Source organism: Octodon degus, unplaced genomic scaffold, assembly GCF_000260255.1.
Source record: "Octodon degus isolate 3935 unplaced genomic scaffold, OctDeg1.0 scaffold00003, whole genome shotgun sequence".
NCBI classification, from domain to species: Eukaryota; Metazoa; Chordata; class Mammalia; order Rodentia; family Octodontidae; genus Octodon; species Octodon degus.
In genome coordinates, this window is record NW_004524579.1 from 1,298,694 (window position 1) to 1,317,431 (window position 18,738).

General features: G+C 40.2%; 1 protein-coding gene across 3 annotated transcripts in view; it reads left to right on the plus strand.

The window, feature by feature from the left end:
• Psma8 (proteasome subunit alpha 8) overlaps positions 1-17,431 on the plus strand; it is a 71,503-nt gene extending 54,072 nt beyond the window's left edge. For all 3 annotated transcript variants that reach the window (XM_023713921.1, XM_023713913.1, XM_004623695.3), the window contains exons 5-7: positions 10,375-10,494; positions 10,670-10,732; positions 17,044-17,431. In XM_023713921.1, the coding sequence (XP_023569689.1) occupies positions 10,375-10,494; positions 10,670-10,732; positions 17,044-17,136 (276 nt within the window). In that variant the 3' untranslated portion in view covers positions 17,137-17,431. The remainder of the gene's footprint in view (positions 1-10,374; positions 10,495-10,669; positions 10,733-17,043) is intronic.
• The last annotated feature ends 1,307 nt before the right edge of the window (positions 17,432-18,738 follow it).

An 18,738-nucleotide genomic window follows, 5' to 3' on the forward strand; every position in this document is an offset into this window, starting at 1 on the left:
GGGTCTGTTCAGGATCCCGCGGCCTGGGTCATCTCACTCACTCTTGAATATATTGTTGCTTAATAGTTCTGAAACACAGGGAGTTAACAATATATCTAAAAAATTGTATATACTTGTAAAAATCTGCTTTCTTTCATTTATGATACATCTTGTAGATTTGTAGGGGTGCCAGTCTGGCCATTACCATTCAAATTTTATATTCAAAGCTTTTGTTTACTGTGCATTCCTTTAGAAAATTGTTTAAGTAGCTCATCATGAACAATGATGTAGACCAGCATCCAATAATATTGTGTAGGTGAAGAGGTCACTTAATTATATGCTGCTTTAAGACTCCCATCTATAGACTTAAGGCCACTGTGATTAGTGATATTAATGACTTAGGGTACATGTTTTTTTGCTGTCAAAAAAAGACCACAATGCCTAATGATGGAAAAAAAAAATCAGTATGTTGTATTTAATAGCAGTGTTTGTCAAAGTGTTTTCTTTTGATGATAAAAGGTGTGAGCAAGCTCTATAGCTAAGTAGTTTGAGGAGATACCTCTCTAAAATATTCAACTTCATTACTTTAGTACTTTTTGGGTCTTCTAAAAAATAGCAAAAATACTTTTAATACATAAAAAATAGTAGTCCCCCAAATCACTGGAATTTAGAACACTTTTAGCACACATTCTCTGCCTTCATTTATATTCTACGGAACTTTGGAAGTTGGTGCCATAAGGCTGAAACCTGAAAGTGAAAAGAAGAAGAATGTTTTGTACACTGTTGCAGTCCTTTATTGTTGAAAACACACAGTCCATGACGTTTTCTATTGCTCATATTTCAAAGATAATGGTAATTGTGTTTGATTTTATTATGAGTAAAGTTTCCTATTCAGTGCCACATCTCTGGGTTTGTTTGTTTTTTTTCTCTGTATTTTAGGGGAGGGTCCACAGGGTGTTCATGGTCTCACTACTAGATAGGACTCGTAGTGATCCGCCTGTTTACAGCCTCCTGAGAGCTGGGATTATAGGCACGCACCACCATGCCCAGTCTCAGTTGCTGTCTCAGTGTGCCCCAGGGGTGAGGCCAGCACAGCAGGCCTGGGGATTGAAACCACAGGCCCTGTACCTGCTTGCAGGTGCTTTAATCCGCTGAGCTATTTGGCCAGCCCCACATCTCTGTTTTTCTTAGTATGGAAATGTACATTTAAGATTTACCCTGTAAGTTAGCAGGCCTCCAGATGGGAAAAACAGCTTTGCATGTGTCAAGGTTTGTCTTTCACAGAGTAGCGTGGTCTTAAAGAAACATAAACAAGGGCACAAAGAGATCTGGAATTGATTTTCCTGATATGATTCTTTCAAGATCCATGATCATAGATATAAAAGGAAGATGATCTTAGTTACTCATCTGAGGCAAGAGGACTGCAAGTTTAGAGGTCAGGACAGGCAACTTAACAAGACACTGTCTCAAAAAGTGAAAAGGGCTGAGGTTGTAGTTCTGTAGAGTGCTTACCTAGCATGTGTGAAACACTAGGTTTAATGCCTATTAACTTAGAAAAAGGTATGAAAGGTATGGGGACTTGGCCCAGGCTCCAACCTCCTAAAAAAAGTTATGGTGAGGGATTAAAGAAAAGAGACAAGTAATACCACTTTGGGAATCCAAGAAGGTCAGAACTCTCTAGGAACTAAGACAAGGATTTCTCTGGATCACCCATATTTACTGGCTCTTTCTCAGTTCAGGGGAATGCTGGAAGTGGAGGCCTCATTGAGACAAAACTGAGCATGGCCTTTAGAAGTTAGAACAAAGACAGTAAATCTTGTTAATTAAGAACCATTTGATTTCTAAGGTTGGCAGTTTGTTTCTGTGGAATAGGAAGTGAGAACCTGTGTCCTCAGCTGCCTCAGCTTTGGGGTTATCTTGTGTTCAGAGTACTCTGGTCAGCAACTTATTCCTTATGCAGCCCTGTCCCCACAATTTCCTCTTCCTTGTTTTGTAATTGCAGCAGTTCAAACACTGGGACTTAGGCCAGAGAGATGGCTCAGTAGAATAGCACTTGCCTGGCACGTGCAAGGGCCTGAGTTTGATCCCTGGTTCTGGGAGAAAAAAAAAAAAAAAAAAAAAAAACATTGGGACTTAAGGTTGTATAAGTCTAGGCATTGTCAGGTTCAAAGCCCCATGTAGCAGACTAGGAACAGAAAAAAAAGAAACAAGCATATTAATAAAATCAATCTAGTGTAGAACCAAAATGGGCCTGGTAGTAGCAGACTTCACCACAGGTTTGGAGGTCTCCTCCTCCAGGGTTGTAAGTTCTAAGATGACACCCACAGTGGTGTTTGATGACCTATTAATACACAAGCATACCCTCATTCCCATGCTACTGACTTTACCAGGTCATCCTAGTTTCCTGTTTGGATGTCCTTGTACAGGCCTCGAGCCCTTGGCATGCTCACTGATTTGTCCTTTGCACAATGAAGTTCTGATGGAGTGTTTATTTTCTGCAAGCAGATTTAAAAAAAAAATTAAATAAAAGTGTTAAGGTCTAATTGCACTTTTGGGGGACAACTGTGCTCTACCTTTTAGTTTAATTGATTTCTAAGGGGGAGATACATTCTTTTTCTTAAAGCCTGATCTTTAGTGAACATATCTTTGGCCACAGTTGTCTTTTGAATGGAGGCCCCAGCCCTGTTGGTCTGTAACATTTATAACTAACATTTGCCTCTCTGAAGATCTATCACTAACTGCAGTTAAGGGAATGTGGGCATAGTTTTCATCTTAACTGCTTCAAGCAGAGAAGGATCGATGTACTTGGGAGACTGCAGTCAGAGGCCTTCAAAGAGCAAACCTGAGAGCTTCAAATAGAAATCTTGCTGTATTCTAACAGTTATAAACTCTCTTTATAAGGTTGATCTGTTGGATCCTGGTAGACAAAATCTATCACATTTATCATTAGTTCCATTCGTATGATTATTTAGAGTTTGGCAGCCTCTAGGAAAGAACACACAGATTTCTTGAGAAATTAGAGCATGTATTATCAAAGCATGCACAATAGAAGAGAAAGGCATGTTTGAGGAGAGAGCCAAGTCTGAAAAATGTTGTTATGGGACTGCATTACTGACTGTAACCTCCTGTCTCTTGGACTTCTCTACTAATGGATTCTGATATTTTTTCATAAGTCTCTCTATTTTTAGCTAAGGAATTTAAGGATTTTTATTGAGTTTTTATAGATTTTGTTGTAATTTATTCTTAATGACACATAACTGTTGTTAACTCCTGGTATTGCTAGAAAATAGGGGTTAGCTATTGGAGCTCCTTTTTGTAACTAGCTTGTTATTACAACATTAAAAAAAAACTTATTTACTTACTTTTTTTATTGCATTTTAGTACAGGGTCTACAGGGTCTCACTATACAGATCAGACTGTAGTGATCCTCTGTCTCAGCCTCCCCAGTACTGGGATTACAGGTATAGTCCACCATGCTGGGTTTTAGTGGCTGACTCAGGGCATGGCCAGCATGGCATGTGGTCCTAGGGATTGAACTCAGGTTCTTGTGCTTGCCAGGCAGGTGCTTAGCCTGCTGAGCTATCTCTTCAGCCATATGGCATTATTTTTATACATCTTTTGGTTACACTTTTCTACTGGATGTTCAAGACCTAGCTAAAGTGAGACCTTTGATAATTAAAATTAATCTCTTTCTATCAAGGCCAGTTAAGCCTCCACAGGCATTACTTTGAAACCATATATAGAGTCTCTTAGCTCCTTTTCTGTCAGAGTCAGCCGTCTTGATTCTGTGAAAGCTTGGGAGAGTTTTTCCTCTAATGACCCACCTCAGACACACTAGGATCCCCGTCCTCTGTGATACAACCATCTCCTTGGTCAGGAGGATGGTTGACTCACTAAAGTTGTAGGCTTTTTTTTTTTTTTTTTTTTTTTTTGGTACTGGGGATCAAACTTAGAACCTTGTGCTTATGAGGCAGGCACTTAGACCACTGAGCTCTCTCCCCATCTCTGTTGTAGGATCTTGTAGAGAAAGGTTCCCTCATGTCCACGTCTTCATTGACCTTGGAGGGCTATGGCCAAAATATTGTCTGTCCTCTTCACCTAACTATCTTTCTAATTTTGGTATCTGAACTTCTGTTGTTGAACCCCAGAAGAGAAGATCAGTGACATTAGTATTGTAGTGGGAGTAGTGAGCTTAATTATTGTAATTTTATCTGGATATCAAGCACTTTGAAATAAAAAGCGTAGGCAGTGGGCTTTTATTTCTTACCAATCATGGTTGTTCTAGTAACTGAATCCCTATGGAATGTTAAAAGACCATAGTTACATATTTTTATAGAGAAAACTTGAGATCAAAAGCCACACATAATATTTCAGCATGACAATCAGGATGAAATTATTTTTAACACACCTAAATGTCTATCTTAGCATACGGAAGAGTAACATATTACATATATATGCCATTGGTTTTTAAAGGCTAGTTTTTTAATTTGTAACCTCATATTGATTTGATATATATCTCACCACAAGTATCTGGAGCACAAGAAAAAAGTTGAGTCTGAATCTAAAAGTCAAAAGTTTATTCCCCTAAACAATACTGATTTTGTAGAAGACTGGTACACCCAGAGAGCAAGAATATATTTATTACACTATGAAATTAGCCATAATAAATGTCTTAGCTATATGAAAACTTGTGTCTTATAATTTAGTTTGGCACCAGGAACATCTTTTTTATTTTTCTTTTTGGCTGTACCAGGGATTGAACTCAGGAAGTGCTTATTCTATTGAGCTAGCTCCCCGGTCCAGGAGCATCTTTTAAAGAGAAAAAATTTACTGATTTATTTGTAGAAAGCTTCACCTTTTACAGTGTAACCATATCACATTCATATATTTAACAACTTTTACTGGGATGTGTCTCCCATAAGGTTATGGAAATTATTAGTCTCCTATGAGAACGAAGACTAGAGAAATATTTCCGTGCAGCCGCTGCCTTATTCATCGAGGGGAGTCCTGGCCAACAGTTTCTCCAAGCTCAAGGGGTCTCTATTTAACTATCTGAACACATTTTTGATGACCTATGAGAAGGAGATCCTAACAATTAACACATCCTTTGTGACCAAAGAAAGTTTCTAAAGATATTGTAAACAGATAATAAAATGCATTTATACAACCAACATTTTGATTAGCTGGCAACTAGGTGGAAGCATATCTTTAATTTTAATGACATCCACCTATAAGTGAATTGAAATTAGAGACAAATGTTTCAAAAATCCAAAAATGTAAAAAGAGGAAAAATTTGTTGAGTTCATATAAAGCCTCTATTTACAGATTGAACACATAGACAAACAAATACATATGAGAATTTGTTTATAAAATCAGAGTGCACTCATATATTTGGCCAAATTATAACAATGCATATTTTTTAAGTTTGTGATTACAAATAGACTAGTTGGAACTTTTTGTAGGTCACTTAGCAGAGAACTCTTATGATATGAATTAGAAGGAATAAAACCTTTTGCTTACAATTAATATTTTGGGATTTTTTATTTTACTTTTTTTTTCAGAACTGGAGATTGAACTCAGGCCTTTGCTCAACTGAGCCATCTCCCCAGCCTTCACTTTTTCTTAAGAATATTGGCAACTGCATGCTTTTCCTCTTCACCTTGCCTCTAGCTCAGTCACCTTCACATCCTCTTTCACTGATTCAGACCTTCTTTTTCCTTTTTTTATTTTTATTTTTGTATTTTTTTTTAATTTCATTTTTCTGATACAGGGTCCTGTTACACAGTCCAGACTCGAAATGATCTTTTTGTCTCAGACTCCCCAGTGCTGAGATTACAGGTGTATGCCACCATGCCCAGTTTCTGGGCTAGCATGTCAAATGCAGTGTTTTGGGGCCAGTATGGCGTGCTGTACCAGAGATTGAGCCTGAGTCCTTGTACTTGCCAGGCAGTTACTGAGACTGCCAAACTATCTCCGCAGTGCAAGACCTTTTCATAAAAACAAAAACAAAAATAAAACAACAACCTCTCCCCAGCATTTCTGGGATATTCTGTAAGTCTTAATATAATTTGGGTTAATTTTACATCTGGATGAACCTTTGCATGATTTTTAGGATTTTGCTGTGGCCTTGACCTCCCAGCCAGGGCCATGCCCCACCCCAAGATCCCCTTCTCCCCAGCAGCTCAGCACTCATACCAAGGAGTATAAAATATAAGATTATATTCTTATTTATACTCTTAAAAGTCCATTGAAGCATGATAATTTCACTACCCACTGGTGAATGAAGAATCTGCAACTGCTCCTGTGTTGTTAGGACCACAGGCACATTCCCCTGCCAACTGGTGATTCCTGACACCAGTGCTGTCCCCATTTGATGACATAAATGCAGTGGCCATGTGTGTGCGGGGGTACCATGTGCACAGCTGGGTGGAACCCTGTGTATTATATAGCTTGGTTTTGGGCCATGGAGGTGGACAGGCCCACAGCCACCCCTTACTGTGGTACAAGACAGGCTCCCTGCCATCCCCTTCCCCTAGTGAGGTGTGCTTCAGGCTGGAGTCAGTCCTGGCCCAACTCCAGGATCTGTGGGTCACAAAGCTCCATTGGCCCCACTGCGCCACTGGCTAGTGCCCACTGACCCAGCCTCCTCTGCTGCTCAGGGCTTGTGAGAGGTGACAGGAGCAGCAGGACAGGGTGCTTCTCTCTGGTCTTAAACTTCGGCTCTTGCTAGTTCCTTTAAGAATCTGGAGGTGTCTAGATTGATTTATGTGGGTTTTCCTGAGCCTTTTTTTTTTGGGGGGGGGAGGGTGGAACCAGGGATTGAACTCAGTCAGGCCCTTGTGGCCTTGCGCTTGCCATGGAAGCGCTTATTCCACTGAGCCATCTCCCTGGTCCTACCTGAGCCCTTTAGAGTGAATTTGTCTCTCCCCAAACACCCAAACATCTCTGGCAGTGTGGTGACTGACTCCTTTGTAAAAACTCTGATGCTAGGGAAGTCAGCTTTTCCCACACAGCCTCTGCGTTGGGGGCAAAAGCCTCTGCTGGGAGCATTGTTTTTCCTCTGTGTCTGATGCAGGAGTGGTTGGCTGGGAGATCTGTAATGTATTTAGTACTGATTGAACTGAGTTCCCAGTTGAAAAGATCTCAGGGGAAGCCAATTTTTCTTTATCATGTGCTCATGTAAAATTTCCTGTGACTGTCTCCCAATTATCAACATCTAGGTACCTGCCTGAGGAAATCATGGATTATATTTGGTTACCTCTTACAGCATTTTTAGTAAATCTTTTGTTGACACATGAGCCTCAAATGTTCAAGCAGGCCTTGGAGCAACTGCATGTACCTTTGCTCCTTAGCTGATACATTTCGCCCCACACTTTATTGCTCAATAAAAGAATACATGTCGATTCGCAGTGGGAGTGCTCACATATCTTCTTTATGAAGGCCTCTCACTTCCGATTTCTTCTCTGTGAATGACCCTGAAGACTGCATTCAGCAAAGTCCTTCTGTGTCTCACATGTTTTCCTCTCTGAGTGGATCTTACTCATCCAGGTCTTAAAAGTCCCAGTTCAGGATTTAGGTTCCTGTTTCAGGCACCAGTTATGAGGGACTGGGCCCAAGCCCCTAGCCTCCTAAAACAAGTTATGGTGAAGGATTAAATAAAAGAGACAAATAATACCACTTTGGGAATCCAAGAAGGTCAGAACTGTCTAGGAACTAAGACAAGGATTTCTCTGAATCAACCATATTTACTGGCTCTATCTCAATTCAAGGGGGTGCAGGAAGTGGAGGGCACACTGAGACAAAGGCCCACAGAAGTGAGCAGGGCCTTGAATCCACCCCAGCATCACACATTCTAGATCCAGACACTTCTGAGAAGCTCCACCTAGGTCTGCATGAGGTTTTGGGGGGACATCTAGATTCACTCTTTAACATCCTCTTAAAATCTAATAGACTAGGAAAAGTTACGTTAAGAAGAATCTTTTGCTAGCCAGAAAATATACTCTCAGGACTACAAAAGCTGTCTTTTCATGCCCCTTTCTTAGAGTCCTTGAGATCCATTTCCCATAGTAATCACAACACTAAATGGTTATGTCTGAAATCTTTCTCCATGTACTACTAGCAATAGGTTTGGCTTTCCTGCTGGCTCTTCTCCTGTCTGGATCTTCACAGCAAAAGGCTATGGAAGCAAGGTGAACACTAAGTGCTTAGCTTGCTGATCCAGATCACATGGTTTCAAAGCCCAGCTCAATGTGGTCTTGAGCAAGATCACTTGGGCCAGCAGCTCACAAATAGGGCCAGTTAAGAGATGTTTGCCATTTGCCAATGTCTGAAGTCATCATTTTCAAAATGAGGGTGGGCCATCGAGTTGGTAGAGGCTGCCAAATAATCTTAAAATTCACAGGACAGCCCACAAAGAATTTCCTGCCCAAAATGCTGACAATATTAAGGTTGAGAAATTCAACTGTAATGTTGTGAAGCTTCCATTTCTCATCCAGAATTGGAGTTTGTAATTGTAACTATTTAATCAGTTTTATGATGGTTACATGCAGTAATCCACTTGAAATAATCAATGTAATTCCTGGCACATAAATATTCTGAGACATGTTTGAAAAATATGCTGAGTAATTTTTTAAAACTTCTTACAGTAAAATACATATTGCCATTAATCCCTCACAGAACAATCCCCCTCACATCAACACACTTATCCCATCATTTTTGCCCATTATTAAAGCAGTTCTGGAAGTGCACTTCTGTGAGTATCTTTAGTTGCACTACATGGATGCAAAAATTTCCTGAGTCACTTCAAAGTGCCTCTTTTCATGGTCATTTTGACTTTAGGGTAGAGGCAGAAGTCTCACAAGTCCAAATCCAGTGAAAAAGGTGACTAAGCACCAGAAGGCTTTCTGACTGATGGCATGAGACAGCAGTATACCCAATATTTTTTATCACACCTCATAAAGACAAAAACGAGGTCTTCTAACACTGTTTCAGAAAGTGACAGAAGTGATGGGATCAGTGTGTGCAAAGCAAGGGGGATTGTTCTGTAGGGCCTAATGGCAATGTGTCTTCTGCTGTAATCTATTTTTAAATTTAAACATATACTGTATGTTTTGACCAACTCCTTTGTAAATTATCCTCCTCACATCATACTAATTTGGATATTTGGTATGAATGAAAAGAACACGCTCTGCCACCTATACCCATGCACCATGGAAATCCATTTGCCTTTTCTTTTATTATTATTATTATTATTATTAATGTATTTAGTACAGGCTCTACAGGGTCTCACTACACAGATTGGACTCATAGTGATCCACCTGTTTTCAGCCTCCCGAGCTCTGGGATTACAGGCATGTACCCCATGCACAGTCTCAATAGCTGTCTCAGCAAACCCCCATCCCCACATCTGCCTAAGCAGGCACTTTAATCTGTTGAGCTATCTGGCTGGCCCTGCCTCTTTTTTTATTGGGTGAAAATTTCTAAAGAATAAAGAAAACCGTGGATTAGAAATTCTTTTTGTTTACAGAGTGAAAGATAATCAATATTTAGGTGACCACTTACTATCTGCCTCAGTTAATCTTCTCTCGTTGCTGGGACAAAAACCTGACACCCAAAATGAAGGAAGGAAAGGTTTATTTAGCTCACAGTTATTGGAGGTCTCAGTCCATACTCAGCTGGCAGTTCATGGTGGTGGGAGGCAGCAAAACAGCAAGGGGAGGCAGCAATAATGGCAACAGAGAGCAAATCTGGCTCCCTTAAATTGCATTCAGGCTATCTGCCCCAGGCTGGTGTAACATTCACACCCATAATCCCAGCAGCATTCACACCCATAGTCCCAGTGGATCATGATTTAATCTCAAACTTTAGAAATCCACCCCATGATTGCATGAGCTTTGAGGGGATAGCTAGAGAGATACAAACCATAACACTATCCTAAGAAGAAAATGCTCAGTTCTATTTATGTAAATAATTGTTTTCACATCGTTTGATCCCTCTCTCCCTCCCCTCCCCTCCCCTCCCTTCCCTTCCCCTCCTCTCCTCTCCTCTCCTCTACCTTTCACTTTTTCCCAAAGTTCAGCCTCTGTTTCTCTTCAGATCTTTTGATGTTCAAAATTTTCAGTCTTTGCTGATTATACAGGACTTCGGAGCCTTTAAACTAATAGAATTCATTAACCAGGACAAAACACTAGTATATTTACAAATAAAAAATTGTGTTGCCAATTCAGATTACTCACATAATAACTAAATTCCTTCATTGTTTAAGTTTTAAACTCAATAATTTGCATTGTTTAATTCTATTAGGAAATACTGTAAGTCCAAAATCCTAGTTTTACTTAGTAACCATACATCCTTCCATAGTAAAATGATACTTATGATTTGTTTTTATATTTCAAGGCAAATGCAATAGGCCGTAGTGCTAAAACTGTTCGAGAATTTCTAGAAAAGAATTACACAGAAGATGCCATTTCAAATGACGATGACACAATCAAATTAGCAATAAGAGCATTGCTCGAAGTAAGTGATGGAGCTGTCCATACAGGCATGCGGTATTGTTCTTATCTACTTTTATTTATTAAACACAAACTTTGTTGGAGAATAAATGTTCTGCACATGTCAGGTACACACCTTATCACTGAGCTACACTGTGAGCCAGCGTAAGCAGTTCTGATGTGTATCTGCTCTACACTAGGTTGTCCAGTCTGGTGGGAAGAACATTGAACTGGCTATAATAAGAAGAAATCAACCCTTGAAGGTAAGTCATCATGCAAACAGAAAAATATATGTGGTACATTTTTATAAAAGTTGAAATATTATTGATGCCTGTGAATCTTCATTAAGAGCCTGAGATACCCATTCATATTCATCGATAACGTGATGACTTTTGTTTTGCTAGGCTATATTATTGTGTGCTTAGTTGAGGCAGTTACCAGCCCCTCTCTCTTTGTGGATAACTGGAAGTGCAGCAGTCTCCCCATAGGCCTATCCATGTAGTGCGTTTTGCTATCAGGAGGAGCACTGTTTAGTCATTCTCCTGGCTGGCCAGTTTTGCTGCCAGCACCACAGTGAGAGAAGTTATTCCTCCTGTCCTCTTAGATCTTCTGAAATCCAGGTATGCTTTTGGGCAGTATGATTTGGCTAGCATTTTTATATAACTGTTTGTCTTCTGGGTTGCATCCTCCTTTATATCAAAGACCTGCACTCCTTGGTGACTGATGTTTTCTTGCCTGTTTTCAGTGGCAGTGGGGATCAGAGAGATGACCTTGTCCACACTGTACTGCTGAGCTGCATCCCCAGCCCCTGCCTGCTGATTTGCAGGGGTGGGGTGGGGGCGGGCTCTTTCCTTTTCACTTGACGGTGCCTTGAGCACCTGTCAGGCTTCCATTTTAATCCCCAGCATGATAATTTTTCTTTATGGCAAGTCTAGCATTATTTGGGTGCCTTTTCCAGCCAATAGGATTAAAATTTCCAGACCACCAAATTAACTTCTCAGAATATTGTGATAGAGGGTGGGTAACGACGATTTAAAGTGGTTCACTGTTTTAGGCAGAACTATGTAGGGTCTGGTTTGCTAATTAGTACTCTAAAGTTGAGATTATATCGCAGCACTCAAATCATAGGAAACAATACTAAAAGCATGCTTTCAGGGCTGCTGTGCATGTTGTACCCCTCCCTTCCATTGCTCCCCCCCGCCGCTCTGGGGGAGCGAAGCCAGGACCACTGTGCCAAGCTACATCCCAGCCCTTTTTATTTTTTTATGTTGAGATGGGTCTCACTAAGGCACTAAGTTGCCCAACGAGGCTGGAGTTCGTTATCCTCCTTCCGCAGCGCGCCAAGGCACTGAGATGATCGGCCTGCACCTGCAGGCCAAGGAGAAGCTGTGTTAAAATTGGTGCTGTCCAAGCACAGGGATGCGCGCTCTGGGACTTCGTCGTCATCATTTAGAGACTACTTTTCTATCTTACGTTGTTTAGCTAACAGGTGGTTGTGAGGATAAAAAGCAGCAAAATTTCTGTAAATACGAGTAATGGCACAGGGTGCTGGGGGCTGTCCCATGAGCAGCCACACATCAACAAAGGTGTGATCACAGTGTAGAGACACTGGTGCTGTGCTCAGTTGTCATACTTGCCACCAATGATCTAGGGACACGAGCAGCAACACAGCAGGGTCTCTGAAGCTACTGAGTGAGGCCAGAGTTGGCCCTTCAGTCCTAGCGTGTGGACACACCCTCACATGGCAGCCATACTTTCACACAAACACGCGGCCATGCATGCATTCTTTCTGATCAGTGGTAGACGCTACGCGGACCAGCAGCAAAGTGAGACCATCATTCTGCATGAGACTTCAGGATAGGCTGTGTGGAGAACGGACAGCAAGACTTGCAGTTGGCACACCTAGCTCTAAGTTTAGAGTCACATAAACTGTTTTAAGTGCCAGTAGATTTGTTTGTTCTACAGGATGATATTGAATATGCTGCTTTTATCTTCAGTTTTCAATTTTCTTGGGCAAAACTGAAGCTTACAGTAGTTACCTCAAAGAGCTTTGCCATAAGTTAGCAGTAGTACACTGCATAGTAGTTGCTCGCTAGGGAGTGCTGTTGTGCATTTTACCCTCGAGTGAGGGGAGAAGATGTGTCTGTGTAGGCGCGTGCTGTCAGTTTGAGCATTGTTAATCACGGCTAAAAGCAGCTGCTGTATATTTTTAATTTAAGTGTAAAGTGTTTGAAAACAAGGAGGTAGATTCCATACAGTGTGACTTTCTGCAACTGATTGCAAAACGTATCTCTTTCTGCGCTCTTAGGCTACCAGAACAGGCACGGACCTATAAGAAGTGGCACTCAGTACTCCTTCTTTCTCCATTGTCTCTCATCTGCTTTTTTAAAGATTAGATTGATGTTTTGGGTAGACATTTGAAAATAGCCCTTACAGAAATAGAAAATTCTTATTTATTTATTTATTTATTTTTAATGTATTTGGTACAGGGTCTCACTACACAACTCAGACTCGTAGTGATCCTCCTGTTTTCAGCCTCCCCAGAACTGGGATTACAGGCGTGTGCCACCACGCCTGGTCTTGGTCACCAGCTCAGCGTGCCTGGGGATGGGGTCGGTGCAGCACGCGGGGCGAGGATTGCATCCATCCCTGCGCTGGCCACAGCAGGTGCTTAGATGGCTGACCTATCTCACCAGCCAGGAAATAGAAAATTCTTACTAGAAAAAATTTAACCAGTTCCTGTGAACCCAGCAAGAAATAAAGGAAAGTGGACATATAATAGTTGGAATGAATGTTTTGATCCAGAAGTTTAAAAAAAAAAAGAAAAGCCTCCAACTCACGCTGGCTTAAACATAAACAAATTTTGTATCTCACCATTTCAGGTCTAAACCTGCACCAGGCACAGTACATTTCACATCCTGGTGATCATGGTGGTGTTCATGTGTGTGTGTGTGTGTGTGTGTGTGTGTGTGTCCACTCTGCCATTTTTAACTGTGTCTTTGTCCTACGGCAGTTTGTTCTAATAAGATTGATTCCCCAAATAACTAACAGTACAGGGGGAGTGCTTGCCCACATGTGGAAGGCAAACCTCCCCTTCCGGCCTGCTGACTGGGAATCTGAAGATACCCTCTGAACAGGATTATGCTTGAGAGTTAGCTAATGCTAAGCACCAGGATAGAACGGCTATTTGGGGAATCAACCTTCAGGTACTGTCTAGGAGGTTTTTAGATGTCTTCAGAGTCAGATCTAGTTCTGGTTTGGTTAAACTAGTTTTGTTAAAGAGTGTCAATATATATCCAAATGTAAAAAACTTTCTTCATAAAATTTTCATTAAAATATTTTGGAAAACTGATTCATTTTTGTTATTGCCTTCATAGATTCCTCATGAAAGTAATATAAATCCTGTTTTAGTCTCTGTTTTATAAAGTTCTTGTGTGGGACATAGTTCTGTGAAGAGAGTAAAAGTGGAACCCGAGGGCTACCCTAGAGCGAGGTCTAGTTCTCCCCCTCCCACAGTGAGGAACTCACTAACTATATATTTCTGTTTGCTTAGCTATAGAATAATAGCCTTCTCACGGTTATGGTAAGCACTGAATTAGTAACTTAGGAAAACACATCATAATAAATGCCTGTAGCAGTATAAACCTATTATCATGATATCTGTAGCACTTTTTTCTTTTTTATGAGAGGAATCTTATAACACTGTCTCCTCATTATTCTTTTTAATTTTTTTTTTTAAAATGTATTTCCTGCAGGGTCTCCCAACACAACTTGGACTCATAGTGATCCTCTTGTTTTCAACCTCCCCAGCACAGGGATTTCAGGTGTTCACCACCACGCTCAGACTCAGTCGCTGGCTCAGTGCGCCCAGGGGTGGTGCCAGGGATCTAACCTGGGTCCCTGTGTTTGCCTAGCAGGCGCTTAGTGCACTGAGCTCAATCTCACTGGCCCCGTAGTGCTTTTGCTTAAACTGATTTCAGAGATGGCATGCTTTACCGACCTGTCCTTGTCAGTTCTGCTGTGTGCAAGTGCATAAGACGTAAACACTGTCCTATCTGAATGGATTCAGGTACATTGAATTTAAGTGAACTCTATTTCTTCTCACTTTGAGGACACTGTCACTCAGAGAGGCTGTACAATTAATTCACAGTCACAGCTACTGAATGATAGGACCAAGAGACAAGACTATCCTTGGCTTGAAAAGTTGGTCTAACACATCAGGCCAGGATTCCATGACCAGAGAAAAAGAGGGGAAAGAAAAGAGGAAAAAAGTATAATCCATATCTATAAGGAGAGCAAGAGAAAAAAATGTATAAGCCACTTTAAAAAAACAGAAGACAAGCACTGTTAACAATTCTTAAAGATTGGATGCAATAATATTCAGGTATTATTAACCCTAAACTAAAACAAAGAACCTTGCAATAACCCACATTATAGGACCCACAAGAAATCTTTTAAAAACCTAAAAAAAACTGTGAATAATATTCTCAAAGAGATGAGAGAATATTTTTGAAACATGCAGAGAGTCCAAAGTGCTTTTTTGAAAAACAAGATGATTCTGGCCAAAATGAAAGTTCCGTAAAAAGGTTAGAAGAAAAAATGAAATCAAGGAAATCTCCCGGAAAATAAAGCATGAAGATCTATAGATAACCAGAAAAAAGATAATTGAACATCTGTGTCTAAGCTCCATTGTATAGATAATAAAAAAGAAAAAAGATATGAAAATTAAAATTATCCAAGAAATAGCAGAGAACTATCTAAGAACAAAATTCTTAGAACTATAGGCCATGAGTTATGAAGCTCTTAGCATGGTAAATGAAACACAGCAACCACTGATAATTCATCAAAAAGTTCTGGAAGCCTGGGATGAGTGGGAGCCAGGAAGACAGTGCTATAGGCTCTAGGAAGTCAGGAGACACTGTCTGAGATGTAGTAAAGAGAAATAGCAGTGGAAACATAATGCAGACATTTGAAGGAACAGAGTCCACCGAGGACTGGAGGGAGTGGAAGTGGACGGGGCTCCTTCTGCTTCCCTACTGACCGTCATGTGCCACTTCAGCGCATGCACGTACATGAACACAGCACAAGGGCGGAGGGAGCTGGCTGGATACACCCTGCCACTGCCCTAATTCCAAAGTGTCCAGACACGGGACCTATTTTTATGAAGGCCTCTTTCTCTCTTTCCCAAATAAAGTACACCATTTTATTCAGTTCTTATTTTAACAGAACGATTTATTACATGTCTGGTTTCTGTCCTAAGCTGTAGAAGCCTCATTGCAGACAAGAACTGTATTGTCCCACTTTATTTTCAGAGCCCATGAAACAGTGAATGCATGATAGGTAAATTTCCATTGCCGGATTAAATAATGTACATGAATTATTTCCAAACACAGATTTTTTGGTATGTATTTGTTTTTAATGGAAAGATTCTGGTGTTAAATTAGGAGTCAGAGTCTTCCTGTTTAAACCCTCTTCAATTTTGGGACAAATAAATTAGCTTTATGAACCTCAATTTCCTTATATATAAAATTGGTAATAGGTAGACTAATGGGTAAAATCTCTTTTTTCTCTGTCATCTTTCAAAGTTGGACTTGTCCTAAAGTTGCTTATTCCTTCACCAGTTTGCTTCACATCTCTATCCTTAAGATAATTAAATTTAGATCTTTCTATACAAATATCTTCAGTTAAATATTTTTAGCATGAATTATATAATCTTGAATCTAGTTGTGAGCAGTAAAATTGCCAATCAAAACTGTGTTGCAAATTCTTAGAAGAAAAACTCTTTATCTTCTGCTTAGTGAAGGAAACAAACAAAAGCAGTGTAAGTCATCTTTTCCCATCTGTTTTGCCTCTTCTGTGAAATACTGTAAAATAGTTAAACTCTATCAGACAAGCACCCAATAGGTGATGTGTATGTGGGGGTTTCAATAATGTGTATCTTGCTGATGAATGACAATAAGTCTTACGCTGAGGTATTTTCAGAGTTAGATGCATGCATAGGATGTATAATTTAATATCACATTTTACCCAGCTTTGTTTTATAGTACAATGATAATGGAAATGTTGGAGATCTGATTTTGTCCATAATTATTACAAGTATGTTGTTTTTGAAACATTTGAAGTTGGGGTGCTGGGGATATAGCTCAGTGACATAGTGCCTGTCTGGCAAGCACAAGGTTATGAGTTCAATTCTTGGTATTAAAAAAAAAAAAAAGCCAGCCAGATAGCTCAGTGGATTAAAACACCTGCTTCAGCAGACTGAGGTTAGATCCCTGGCATGTGTCCTAGCCCCGCCACCAGGGCGTGCTGAGATGGCTATTGGGACTGGGCGTGGTGGCAGGTGCCTGTAATCCCAGTGTTTGCGAGACTGAAAATAGGAGAATCACTATGAGTCTGATCTGTGTAGTGAGACCCTGTACACCCTTTAGACCCTGTCCTAAATTCATAAGAAAGAAAAAACCCAAAAAGTTGTGAATAGAAAATACAAATTTGTAAAAATGGGATTTCTTTATATTGTCATTAGTTAGATACTGTGTGATCAAAATTTCTTTCTAAAAATATTTCTGTTTTTCAGATGTTTAGTGCCAAAGAAATTGAACTACAAGTATCTGAAATAGAAAAGGAGAAGGAAGAAGCAGAGAAGAAAAAATCAAAGAAGACTGGCTAATTCTTGGAATATTTGGAGCTTTTAATGCTCTGTTATACTTCTTGGAATTACTTTCTGGAATTTGAGAGGAAATTCATTTTCAGTGTTATGTTTAGTACATGTAGGTGCTGCTTTGAAAATGTCAGCTATGTGGCCATCTGTAGTCTACTATGCAGTACCAAATATAGGTTAATGTGAAGGTTTTTCTTGAAAAAGAGATTCTAGTCATTGTTGAAAACAGTCTTAGTTCCACGTAAGCCTGAAACTACATCACTTGTCCAGTGTGTTGCTTTTCTTCATATAAACAAATTTAATTAAGAGGCAATTTATATTTTTAAAAATTTAGAAGTCAGTGAAGTAAAGTAAAAAATGTAGTGAAGTTTGAATATTCACTATCAGTTAAAAACTCAAAATATACTAGATTTAACATTGAATTACATTTGTTGATGAATGAAAAAGCATCCATATGTTGATAAATTGTCAAAACTTTGTTAGACTTCATTTTTAAATAAATATTTTGGATTTTGTATTGTCTTTTTTTCTTTTTCTTTTTGAGACAGGGTCTGGCTATGCCGCTCAGGCTGGCCTTGAGCTTCCTTTGTAGCCCAGACTGGTCTTGAACTTGCAATGATCCTCCTGCCTCGGCTGTCTGAGTGCTGGAATTACAGGTGTGCGCCGCCACACCCAGTTCCTTTATCTTGTAAGTCGTGTATATTATCTTATTCAGGAATACTAAAGTCCTAATCCAAATGGGCGGGTCATGTGCAATAAGAGTTTATAAGAGATTCCTAGTAGGGAGCTAGTTTGAAATAAGGGAAGAAATTAAGACTTGTAACTTTAGTTGAGATTTTATCCCATCTCAAGAATGTTCAGTATGCTAGGTTTGTTGCATGTTCTGCCAAATACATGAGCGCTGCTTCTGTTATCTTTGGCCTTGAACGGGACTTACTAGGAGGAACAAGACTAGAACACACAGTGATTCCTGCCTCCTAACAGAAGGGCAGCTGTCAAGTGTCCATGCACTAATCCTGGACAACGATGAGTGTCCTGCCTTCATGACCCAGTCCTCTCCCCAAGTCTCCACCTGCCACACATGAGCCTTTGAGGGGTCGTCTAGATAGGCATCATAATAAGAGAAGACTACTGTCTGACTTTTTATGTATTTAGTACAGGGTCTACAGGGTCTCACCGCACAGATCGGACTCACAAGGCTTCTGTTTTCAGCCTCCAGTGCCACCACGCCCAGTCTCAGTCACTGTCTCGGTGCGCCCCGGGGAGGGGGGGGCGGCACACTTGCCAGGGATCAAATCCAGGTCCCTGCATCTGCCTACGTGGTACTTTAATCCACTAAGCTATCTGGCCAGCCCCTGACTCCTGATATTGCATGATAATATAGCCTACACACGGATGACCTCAATAACAGTGAGCCACTATTTTCCAAAAACCAGTATGGTATAATAAAGTCATACCTAACGAAAATATTCATTGGAAGAGGTCTAATATAATTAAAGGTCTCTTTAAGTATCAGAGCATGAAAAGTTAACTGATACGATTTCACTTTCCACATTATAATTCACCTTTAAAAAACTAACACTTGTCAAAATTTGCAGTAGCTTGAGGGAG